This window comes from Struthio camelus, chromosome 1, assembly GCF_040807025.1.
Source record: "Struthio camelus isolate bStrCam1 chromosome 1, bStrCam1.hap1, whole genome shotgun sequence".
In the NCBI taxonomy this organism is placed as follows: domain Eukaryota; kingdom Metazoa; phylum Chordata; class Aves; order Struthioniformes; family Struthionidae; genus Struthio; species Struthio camelus.
The window spans coordinates 217,728,755-217,741,389 of NC_090942.1; the positions used below are offsets into that span (position 1 = coordinate 217,728,755).

Here is a 12,635-nt window from a genome sequence, read left to right on the forward strand (position 1 = left end):
ACTGTGGATTTGGCCCTCTTGCTGCTCAGCACACGTGTCATTTGAAACATGACGTACAGTGCTGGACCAGACCACCGAAGCTTAGTCTCCTCTTGAGCGCTGGTCACTTCTCACCGCTTCCAGCAAAGGCGAAAAAACCTCCCCAGAATCAGTCACAATAACATAAAGTAACTAGTCCATGAGTGTATTCTGGACTCGGATCATGAGCCAGGTACTGGTTTCTCACTTAAGGAGTCTGTCAGGCTCTTTCAGCGTCTGCTTTAGGATTGCGGGTGCTCCTTTGAGCACATTAAAGTCTATTTTCTGGCATCAATCTGTCCTAAAGCTAGAAGCATATTCTTCCATAGTTTCAAAGCTTACTCACTTGAGCATTTACAATGATGTTAATTATGGTGTTAGGATTCATATAAACGTTAGCAATAAGCAGGAGCGTTTCTTTAGTCTATTTTAAGATTGAGAACATTCACTACCAACCTGGTTCCACTCCTAAGGCTGTGTCTGTTTTGCGCAAATCACATCTGCATTTGTTACAGCCAAGGGTATAACACTGATTTGTCTGTTTTATATCATTTTATATTAGCTACATCATCAATGTTGTTGGTGGAGCTGAAAATGCAAATACACTATTGTCCATCACGACGCGAGGGCTTACGAACGGCAATTTGTATTCCCGTTAACTGAACATCATTCAAATTTGGCTTGTCTGAAATATTCCGCATTTGCTACACTGTATTACACCTGCTATCATTCTGCCTATTTTTCAGTCTTGCTTAGACCATAGATTCCCCTCACCTCAGTTTCCCCCACCACCTCTTTTGTTGTTGTTTTATTTATTTATTTTATTTTTTTTAAACTTTACTCAGCTAACTATTCTCATTGTTCTGGGTAATATTATATAATACTTCACAATGAAAAAACCCTGCTATTTTGCCATTTTGAAAACTATTATTGACTTTAAATATGCAAGATAAGTGATTTCAAAAAAAATTTACAAACTTAAAAAAAAAAAAGCAATGCATGCAGTAAATGCAGCGTAATAACATGGTAATACCTCTCAATGGCCACAGATTAGTAAATCCTATCTATATTGTGCAAAGAGAACAGCCTTTTACTTCAGATGCTTTATTGATGTTAGACCTCTGAAAACTTTTAACACCTGCAAAAATGTGGATGGGTTGTCTCAGGGGAAACTCTTCCAGGTCACACAGTAAATGCTGAACCAAACAGTGTGCTTTCAATAAATTAATTTTTGTAAGAATCAAACATGTTGTCAGATAAGCACAATAAACAGTTCTACACAGCTCACTTGTGACTAATTCCTCTTTCTCCTGTTGTGACAGCCAGCTGGGACTCAACCTAGACCAAGCCCTGCAACGTCAAATGAAGCAGAAAGCCTCACCTAACTGTTCAGACCTACCTGCCTGTTCAAAACTGCATTACTTGATGAGCCAAGTATGCAGAAGTTTTTTTAAAGGGACATTTTCAAACTGACATTCTAGGCATTGTAGAAAATGTTTATTCTCAAGGATCTCACTTGCTCTCTAGTTATTCGTTTTTTTTTTTTTCTTGAAACAGTATGAAAGCCACATGAAAATAAAAATACCGAGTCACTTACCTGAGGTGACAGTGAATGTACAATACAGCTCTCAGAAGTCCAACAGGAAGTAAATGGATGACTGCACTTCTAGCTCAAGAAACCTAACAACATCCCTTTCAGATAAAGCCTTTCTTTAATCCACCCATGGGGATCTATTTTAGGGAAGAAGCTAGACATACTGCCCACTGGCAGCATGCAACATGAGCACTGACATTAAGGATCAGATTAAGGCGCTGGAGAAAGGTTTGAGACTCTTCCCTTCCAAACTACTGGCTTAGCTCTTTCCCCTCCACAGAGGGCCCAGAAAAGAAAAAGATGAAGTCAGCTCACCAGAAATCAATATAATAGTGAAAGATAGTCACCGGGGTGATTAAGTTCCAACACAATTCTGTTATTGAGAATGTAAGCTTTAATTTGGATACTTAAGTAAGGTTTAGTTCAGAAGGGGAAGACCCTATACTACTTATGCAATCAATAGGCAATACCATGGGTGAAGCAAAGCTCCAATTTCACGTCTGAATTCAGTGCTATGGAAGTCCTGCATTGCACATGTACATTTTTTCCTTAAACACACACATGTGCACACCCCTCCTATATATACCTAAATATATACATTCCTTTAAACAGCTACCTGCAGTGAAAAATAAGATGACAGAGCTCTTCATATGATTGCAATACAGTCTTCATAACACTGCTTTAATAAAAAGATGACGTACAGTATGAACTTTGACAAAAACCACTTAACTGGCAAGTAAAAACATACAGAGTTAATGTTGGAGTTCCAGCCTGCCCTCTAAACTTGACCATACCTTTAAATACACTTCACAAACATGATGACTACCTCCAACTCTTAATGATCTGAATTTTTCCTGAAAAATAGTACAAAAGCATGCAATTTTTGCCGAATCCTTCCCACAAAAATCTATCTTCATGCCATTAATAGGGAAAAAATGAGTTTCAAGTTTGCAACACAAGTAAGAAAAGGTAAGAATTTAACTTCAATATTCGAAAAGGTCAGTTCTTCTCAAGTTTCGAGGCTAAACATCAGAGTACCCCTTCAGCACACTCTTATTCCAGTAAGGTAGGTTATGCATCTATAAACCATATCATGAGAAGCACAAGAGCAAGCAATTCAAGGAACACACCATTTAACACAACACACTTGCTTAATCTAGAAAGACCCGATTGATTTGTATAGCTACTGGATATCTTTACCAGGCTACAAATTTGTATTTTCTGCAAAAATGAGAAATATAAAGACCTTTAAAGAATACAATGCTTAAAACTAGATCAATGAGGCATATGACTGAAGAACAGTCAGTAGTAGCAATGTGGGGCAGGGTTGAAGTTTCCCAGTATGGTATGATGTTGTTTCCAAACCCATCTGTAACACTCGTAGACTTATAAAGGCTGTATGCCCTGTTGGTCCCCTGCAACAAGCTGCTATATAACCATACAGCTTACACTAAGATTTTACTTTATAGGATGTGCCAGACTTTGTTATTTTATCAACTAATGCTTTTTCAAAATTAACAGGTTAGGGGACTAGTGCCAGATATAATTCAGAAAAAGCTGTAATAACTCAATCATGACATTTCTTAGAAGAAAAACATAAGAGAACATGAACTTTGGGGAAGACTATCTTCAGCAAACAGCACGTGTATGTGACTAGCATTATCATCCTTTTGCCAAAGCATTAGGGGAAGGCAGTTATGCTCCCAGAATCATACTTCCAGGAGCGTGGGGGGGCTTAAAAGGCTATCCTTTTTGCTTTCACAGAACAAACTTTATGCCACCAACCTGCAAACAAGAAGCTTATGCAATACATTTGTTCAACACAAGAAAACATTTTTTAAAAAAAAAACACACATCTGGACCAGCTGTGATCCGTTTCTAGCATCAGTTATTTAATATACACACCTGTGCTCCCGGTACAGGGCCAAAAGGGTTTGGTGGTCTCATGACTGGCTGACTGTATATTAAAGTTGGCTGTGTCATTACTGGTATGCCTCCCATCTGTGATGGCTAAAAAAAAAAAAATCATCCAGATAACATCAAATCACATGTAGCATTAACATGCCACAAGTATTTAAGAAGGGAAAGGGGAAGAAGGAAAATGGTAAGTGGCTGAAAAGTCTTGTTCATATTTGACATGACAAGAGGCAACAGGCACAAATTGAAACACAGGAAGTTCTGTCTGAACCTGAGGAAAAACTTCTTTGCTGTGAGGGTGACTGAGCACCGGAAGAGGTTGCCCAGAGAGGTAGTGGAGTCTCCTTCTCTGGAGATATTCAAAACCCGCCTGGATGCAATCCTGTACAATGCGCTCTAGATGACCCTGCTGGAGCAGGGCAGTTGGACTCGATCTCCAGAGGTCCCTTCCAACCTTGCCGTTCTGTGATATACACAATCATAAAAGACATTCCTAAAGTATTCTGCAACTAAGGTTACTAGAAAGAAAATCACAATCTTTTTAAGGAATATTCACAGAATGGCCAAGGTCGGAAGGATTCACATTAATGACTGAGTCCATTTAAACTTCTACTGCCTCCCCTCCTCTAAAAACATTTGGAACAGTAAAATGCCTCGGCATAAGCATTTGTGCTGGTCCTTGTGGCCCCAAACTGAGGTTTGGCAACACTTCCCTTTCCATGCCTTTGAGAAGGCAGTAAGGAAGTTTTACAAGTATCAGCACGAAGCTGACTGAGACCTCAAGAAAATTTGAAAGCTATATGTACTATAAATAAACTATATGTAAAAATAATGTTAATTAATTATGCAGTAAAGTTAAAGTGTTACTGAGACTGTGGCTGAGCCAAATTAAGAGTTTAACATATATTAATGGTCTTAAAATTAAACCTTACTTCTACTTAGACTCCCATTTCTGCTGCTGCTTTTGGCATTTCGCCCCAGCTTAGGTTCCTGCTATCCAGCAGCAGTGCTGCAAAGGCGTCCCCGTTCCAAGCAGCTTTTCCTTGACAAATCCTAGTACTCCTTTTATCATGCCAAGCTGCTGTTCAGACAACCATATGGTGAACTCATTCAACAAACTGACCCTGATGAAAATACCCTACAAAAAAAATTAAGTTAAAATAACTGCTGGCACAATGAAGGAATGGCCAGGGAATACACAGGTCAACAACTGTACTAATCAGACTGCCTGCCCAAGTAGGCCCTCACTGATAGAAAAGTCCGCTGCTAGGTCTCCTTTTAGAAATGGAGCTGTTTAGAACCCTATGGTACATACTATTGCTTTTGGGGGGAAAAAAAAAAATACACACAAAGGCTGTAAAATGGGTCAAAATTTCAGAGAATCCTAGCGTTAAATGTCTTGATGAAGTCTGTACAAGTCAGGACGAGCTATAAAGCCCAATGGCGTTTGCAGGCCATTCTTCAACGGCCGATCTCATCCCGCTGCTCACGTATTGCACGCTTTTGAACAAGTAATAGCAACTCATGTCAGGGTAATAGAGCTATGGCTTCTATCAATTCCAGTTTCCATTTTATATTAGCATTTAAATCTCATGGTGACAGCTGCCTTAGGAAATACATAGGATTACTTTCTAAACACTGAAGATGTAAGCCTCCCCAGCTTTTATTACAGAACTTCTGATGAAAGCAACACAATCTATGGCTGAATCAAAATCACCAAGGAAATGCTTCTAGTGTCTTCAGCTTAAGTTGTGCAGGTTCAGGTGGAATGAGTGCTAAAGGTAGCTTAAAATAATCACAATGACTTTGCAGAGAATGAGATACTCCAAACAGACCCTCAAGAGCTTTTGTTGCTCATTTGCTGAACATATGCAAGTTACACATTATGAACCTAATATGATCATATGAAGCATTTTAGCTTATTATTATTACATAGATCTGTGAACTGTTTAACAGAATAATTGTTCTAAAAAAATTCTCTCCCTCTTTATTCACTCACCGAAGCTCTGCTACATCAGTACCCCTACATTAGTAAAGAAAAGCTAAGGCACGTCATTTCAGAAATATTATAAAAATTGAGGTAAGAGCAAGACTTCAGCTATTTAGAGCAACATACAGCAAAGTCAGGTCCATGTAAAAGGACTTCTGGTACTGGCGTTTCAGAAAGAGATGCAATTCTCAGCTGACACCACAACACATAACAGTGTCACAAACTTGCAGTTTCACGGCATTTATCGTTTCAGCTAAGTTTTGCCGGGATTAAAGGCAAATATTTAAAGACGGTTTTACTTTAACAGTAAAATATTCCTATTGTGAATGTAGCTGTACTTATGGGGTACACTTATTTCTACATCAAAAAAGCCCACCAAGAATAAATACTGTCTGAATAAGAAAAAAAGTTAATGAGAGACTAGGTGAAGAAAGAACGGGAAGACTTGAATTTCAGACAGACTACACTACTGCAGAAAACTAGGATTTAATGATTTGGTGAAAAACAACAACAATAGGGGCTGAAGTTAAGACTTCAGTAAAATAGTTCAGAAAAATGACTGCTAGCACACTTAATGTCTTCCATACTATAAGCAATCAAATCACATACAAGACCTTCTACTTACCATCCCGTACCCCATCATTCCTGTTGGTGTTGTAGCAGGGTATGCCATTACAGGTGGTGCCTAGTGCAAAAAGAAACGGTGGTGAACTGGAAGAAGGGATCAGCTGCATACTGGTAACACATTGCTTTTAAGGGTCAGCTGCAGCGCTTCATAAATTACAAATATAGCAAAGAGTGAATTTGCACTTAATAGAATTTGTAGCCTTGTGTTAAAGTGCATCCAAATTATCTCAGATCAAATACAATGCTGAAACTAAAGCCTTCAGAAGATCGACAAATATATAATTATATATTTACTTTTAATGCGTTAGGATTCTCACTAATCTAAACTAGCAACTACAATACTCTCACTATCCTGTCTAAAGAGTATACTATGATACAACTAGAGAAATACTTTAGAAAAAATTCAGGAAGTGGAATATTTCTTGAAGCACAGGAGGTATGTATTTAACTTTCAAAAATCAGAAGTAATGGTGCACAAGGGATCTCAAGAGATGGAATTTTAAAGATTTAAAGGCCCAATTACCATTACTTGTGCACATATCACAGGAGTTCTCTGTTTTTTAGCCAGGAGGCACACGCTATGGGGAATTTTCCTACCATGCTTCAGCATAACTGCAACTCTAACGACTGCAGTGGCAACATAACTGGCTTGCCTTGACTCTTGCTCAATCTCAAAGTAAATCTAGGTGATAGGATAAATAACTAGTTCTAAAGCTATGGTGGTTACCACTCACTAAAGCCAAAGGGGACATAGCTCCAGAAATGGTTTATATCTAGGTTGAACAAGTGAATCTGCTACTTTACATTCCCATCCAATCTGAAAAGCAGTTAGTACCCTCAGTTCAAATAGGTTAATACTTTGCAGATATGTTTGTATTAACCTTAAGTTAACTTTTAAGAAGTTACAAAAGATTTTTTGTCAACAAATTTGGGGTGAAGTTGCATTTTATAAACAATTTGGCACTGTATATGTAAAAATAGCTGATAACTCTTAGAAGGAAGTTGTAGGATAATATATTAAAGACAGTTCTTCATATTGTAGCCACATTCTTTATTTTGTAGTCTTATCATCCACTTTCTAAATTAGTATTCACTTTTACAAGGACAAAAAAGTTCCCTCTGACTATAATTTGGTGCTTAAAATATTTCAGATAACTTCCTGCCGTGCATTCACTCCACCTCTCGTTAAGTGTCTTTAAAAATACGAGTCTAACTTTCATGTTCTTGGCTGCTGATACTACAATTCACGATTTTTTTTGATACAATTTTTTTGTTTAAGTTTCTTTGTGTACCCACACCTACGCACAAACACGCTGACTAAAAGTATTTTTGAATGCTCGAATATGGACCTACTGTCCTGTATTTACAAAGTTACCCTGCAATGAAAACAGAATACAGGGAAAGACCAATATCACTGTTGCCATAAGGAAAAAAAAAATCCTTTGCTATGAAAGACTGCGTTCCTCGGACAGCAAGCGCAGTTTATTTACTGCTTGCCCTTTGTAAACTGTCAGCATGGATTTACTTATTTTAGATGAGTACTAATGACATATTGGTCTCTCCCCACTAGAAAAAAAAAAAAAATTCAAGATCTACCATAAATGTGGATCAAGTGCCAAGTGTAACAGAAGCCCGTGAGATTTCATGCAGTTATTCAAACACAAACATCTTATCTTCATTCAGAACTCACCAAGTGCATTAAAGGCAGCACAGACACATACCCCAGCTATCTGCCAGCAAATGGTACAGTTTAAAGCAAGGAAAAATAATTTTGGTATTTCCCATGCCATCATTCGAGTCAAGAGCCTGCAGAACACCTATGAAGTTCGTATATGCTAGGAAAAGCTCAAATTTTCGGCACACCAAAGATTTTTAAAAATGAGAAATGTGTAAATAGCAAGAAGGTTATGAGATTCTGCTACAGCAGTGGTTAATATCAGCATGCCAGTTGATTGCAAAAAGGCTGTGGGTTGTTTCACTTACGTATTGTGGAAAATGCATGCCATTCTGTATTTCCCAGGGAAAACAATTACATAATGCAATAACACTGGATTAGAAGCAAATACTCACACAACAGAATATACACAGATAGCATTTTAGTTCACAAATACATTAAATGTCTACCCCAACACATTCTTGTAATTCAAGTCATTTACAGAGGCAATACACGTTTTGTGATACTGTCATCATTAATAGGTCCGGAATTCCGTTTTGCATAGTCCATTTATTTGGTATATGCCTTTTTTCCACAGACAAAAAAGCCTCGTTTTCAAAAGCATACTTATTTAGCAAGCAGCAGCAAGTCCACAATAAACAGACTAGCAGAGTAAAAAAGTTTTTTGTTTTTCCTAGATTATTTTTATTTTGAGACTTTTGAATAAAAGGTTTTGCAGGAAGAAAAACATCTCAATAGTATCTCTAAACAATAAAAGTTGTTAAATGTAATGACTTATCACAAGAAGATGTATATACATGACAAGTTATTCAACAGATCAAGCACACAAGAAAATTCAAACCACCAGTCACTGAGCAGGTGAGTAGATTACAGTTTCTACAGCATCTACCCACGTGCCAGTGATGCCCACAAACATTTCCCCACACGTAAGAGATCTGAGCTAGTAAGGGGCACCCTATGGAGAAGTAGTAGCAGATCTGGAGAAATGAGCTTTCTCTTTCCAGACGCACAATTTGTATAACTTGTCAACTAGGTCTCCCTCAGTTGTTCACAGCATCAAATGCAATAGATCCCAGGGAACTTTTTGTTACACGTAGATAATATTCCATTAGCATTGTGAAAACTACTCAACTAACTCTTATCCTTCCTTTTAACAGATGCATTAAGAACAGACCTTTTCAGGAAAAAGGCAGCAAAAACCCTCACCAATATGACATGTTGCAAGCAATAAGTGCTATAAAATAGAAAAAGTTCAGCTGATCACCAAATTGACATGCATTAAAAATAAATTAACAAATCAGTGCAGGAAAGCAGTAGTTACATATATTAAGCAAGCTGTCCCACATCACTGCAGACACCTCTACAGGCATCAGAAGATACATCTCTCACCTCAGAGCAAGCTAACTCTTGTCACATAACGCAGGTTTGACATAGCCTAACGTACCTTGCCTAAAGAACATGCTTTTCACGCTTCCACTCATCTAGAAAGTAAAGTAGCCCCACACATCACTAGAATTCCAGTTTTATCTCAGTTTAGTGAAATACAAAGGGGCTATCTTACCTTAAGAGAGGATGTTCAAGTACTACTGAAGTTCACATTACACTTGCACATTACATCGCAAACTATTTACTTTAACTGCACATCTCAGCTAAATGAATCCAAGCAGTACTTATACTGACCACTTATTCAATTTTCCACTGCTTTTTCACTGCAACTGTAGATCACCTCCAAACTTCTCCATTACATAGCAGTCTGTACATTCAAACTACAGAGAACTCACTATTTTAAAATGAGTATTTGCTTACCAATGTTGGAGCATTCCATGCAGTTGTAGGTGCAATTTTGGGTTGCCAGTTGGAACCACCTGTGAGCTTCTTTTCACCTGGCTGAGTCCAATTTACATCACTTCAAATAAAATTAAGAATTGTTAGAAAACACTAGATTTGCTTAAAAATCTCCCTCAGATAAACACTAAGCATTTCCTCTTGGAAACATGATGCCGTTCTTTTTTGTTAGTGAAGAAGCTCATTTAACAAAGGAATTAAAAAAGTCTTATGATGACTTGTTTTGGCAAAAGTAAGGTAAGATATGCCTAACATGAGCCCCTTAAGCTTCACCTAAGCTCAGTCAAATTCCCCAAAAAAACTTATTTCCCCAGGTAATTTGATTTGGCTCACTTTCCTTGGGTAAAGGTAGTAACTTCATACTAGATTTCCGGATGATTTCAAAGTTGGCACAGACTGCCCTCACGGACCTGACTGACATTCTCAACTTCCTGGCTAGAGCACACGTTCACTGCAGGAGCCCCCCAGTGATGACTATCGCTGCACAGGCTCTGCTTTGAAATTTTTCTCTAATGGTCAACCACAAGCCTGAAACTATGGTTCCACAATCATTAATACGACTCTAAACACATCCAGACCACACAGAAGTACTCGTATTTAAAAGATGTGCTAGGATTACCCACAACTACAATGAAGCATTTTGATGAACTTATTTCCTAAATATATACAAAGTCTGAAAGGAAACAGTGACAGGAGTCAGGACATCTTGTCTATTATCACTGTCACTACCCTCAGCCTACTTTCAAACAACTGTTGACAATTCACTACACCTTATCTGCAAAACAAAAATAGTTTCAATCTGGTGCTCTGAAGGTTAACCTTAGGTCATTATTTACAGGTCTGAACCTGTACTTTACTATAAAGAAAGTCAAAATTCACAAGCTTTGATTAAGAATACTCACTTTTTAGTAGTTCCATTTCCAATGCCCAAATCTATGACAAAGTAGGAAAAGATATTATTGAAATTCTATTTTGTTTTAAATAATTAAGTATTTATCAGTTAGTGTTTCATACTTACTGCCTACAAGATTGGCTAAAGATGAATCCAGATCATCTGACACTAATTTGTTAGGTGGTACTTTGGCAACTGGAAGACTCTGGTTTTGAGAGGCCACTGTTGGTTTTAGGAGACCACCTAATTCATCAAAGCCTTAGAACAACAAACAAAAGAAGTGCCTTAAACCATAAGCATCCCATGAAGGATGTCACATTCAGCTAAAGAGAAAGTAAGTTCAATACAAAGGTTAAAACATGAAACTTAACTTCGTAATGCTACAATACACAAGAGGGTTAAAACAATTATGCCTCTGGATAAGTGAGATATTTACTGCAGAAAGGAATAGCTATTTTGAGATTTCATTCTAACTAGTTTAACATGCATTCACCTGATTTAGATGGAACAAATTCACCTGATTTAGATGGAACAAATTCACCTGATTTAGATGGAACAAATTCACCTGATTTAGATGGAACAAATTCACCTGATTTAGATGGAACAAATTCACCTGATTTAGATGGAACAAATTCACCTGATTTAGATGGAACAAATTCACCTGATTTAGATGGAACAAATTCACCTGATTTAGATGGAACAAATTCACCTGATTTAGATGGAACAAATTCACTATGACTACAAAGCAATCAAAATGCAAAACAAAAAAATAAAGAATAAAGACCGAAAGAATCTTAGTCTCATCAAAACGCATATGTTTTTGCTTTTTGCAAATTGCTGGTTTGTCCCACCCAAAAAAAAAAAAAAGAGTCCAATGTCAAAAAAGTAACGTCAAAAGACCAAAAAACATTTACTTTCCAGATGTTCAAAAGGACAAAAAGCATACTCAATATGACTGCAATTTTAATTAACTATGTATGTTTGACAATTTATCTTATATGATCAGTTTCTGAAAATAATCTCTGTATTCAAAAAATAAGACATAGAAAGTGTTGTACAGCTGCAGAAAATTAAAAAGCAACTTTAACTCTACCTCTTACGATCACTCTTTACAAATACAGAATTTCAGTTGACAGCATATGAAAACAAAGAAGGCTACTCACTGCGTTAAGTTTTACATGCATGAAAGATTAAAGTGAAGGATACCAGTGTAAACATTTCAGCACAGTTCATATAGAAGTAGTCAGTAAGGAAACGTTATTTGATTATCAAGTAAAAAATATGGATGAAGAATGCTGCTATGGAGCTTTTAAGTTAGCTTTCCTTTCTTCAGCTGGAAGATCGTGACAGCAGTATGAGTAAATACACAGATTAAGAGATTTATACCTCAAGAATAAGGACATGTGTCATCTATGTGAGTAAGTATCTTACCACCAGAATCTAGAACAACATTAGAAGACTTGTTTCCAAACACAGATTCAAAGTCAACATTAAGGCCAGCTGATGGCTGCGGCTGAGCAACAGGAGAAGGAGTGAACCCTGGCAAGGAAAAAGAGAAGTTAAATGTTTTTATGCAGCATTTCCCATAAATCCACCTTCTTTATGCAAGACAAGCCCCTCCCTCAAAAAAAAAGTTAAAAAAAAAAAGTGTAATTATTTAAGTACTGCAGAAAGATTACGAATACCTCAAAGGCCCAGATTACTCCCTGACAGGAAAAGGTATGTAGAGAAAGAGCTAGAAGCAGTTTATTCAAAGAAAGCTCCAAAGAAACAGGACGGATGGACTATAAAAGTCACTCTCTCTCCCCCTCTCTCCCCCCTCCCCTTCCATTGCTAAGTCTCTAGTCTAACTACTCATATAATCCTCATTCTTTATCCAGCTATTCACAATACATCTATTAGAGAAAAAAAAAAAAAACACACTGTGCTTCTGCAGGAAAAGAAGCATATTGAGCTTACAGTCTCCTTCAAAATTACTTGCCTGAAGATTATTCCTTCCATTTTTTATATTAGTTGAGCAGCTCTCCTTCTTAGATACCTCTGGAGCAAGACCCACACTATGACAAGATGCCTCACT

At 37.4% G+C, this 12,635-nt stretch overlaps 1 protein-coding gene across 11 annotated transcripts in view; it reads right to left on the reverse strand.

Moving 5' to 3' along the window:
* PICALM (phosphatidylinositol binding clathrin assembly protein) overlaps window positions 1-12,635 on the reverse strand; it is a 74,068-nt gene that overhangs the window by 6,541 nt on the left and 54,892 nt on the right. For 6 of the 11 annotated variants that reach the window (XM_068930638.1, XM_068930631.1, XM_068930636.1 and 3 more), the window contains 7 exons: window positions 11,990-12,097; window positions 10,685-10,816; window positions 10,569-10,599; window positions 9,628-9,727; window positions 8,130-8,153; window positions 6,145-6,204; window positions 3,518-3,622 (listed from right to left, as the gene is read on the reverse strand). In XM_068930638.1, coding sequence (XP_068786739.1) covers window positions 3,518-3,622; window positions 6,145-6,204; window positions 8,130-8,153; window positions 9,628-9,727; window positions 10,569-10,599; window positions 10,685-10,816; window positions 11,990-12,097 — 560 coding nt within the window. The remainder of the gene's footprint in view (window positions 1-3,517; window positions 3,623-6,144; window positions 6,205-8,129; window positions 8,154-9,627; window positions 9,728-10,568; window positions 10,600-10,684; window positions 10,817-11,989; window positions 12,098-12,635) is intronic. The other 5 variants (XM_068930639.1, XM_068930637.1, XM_068930633.1 and 2 more) reach the window with 1 other exon arrangement.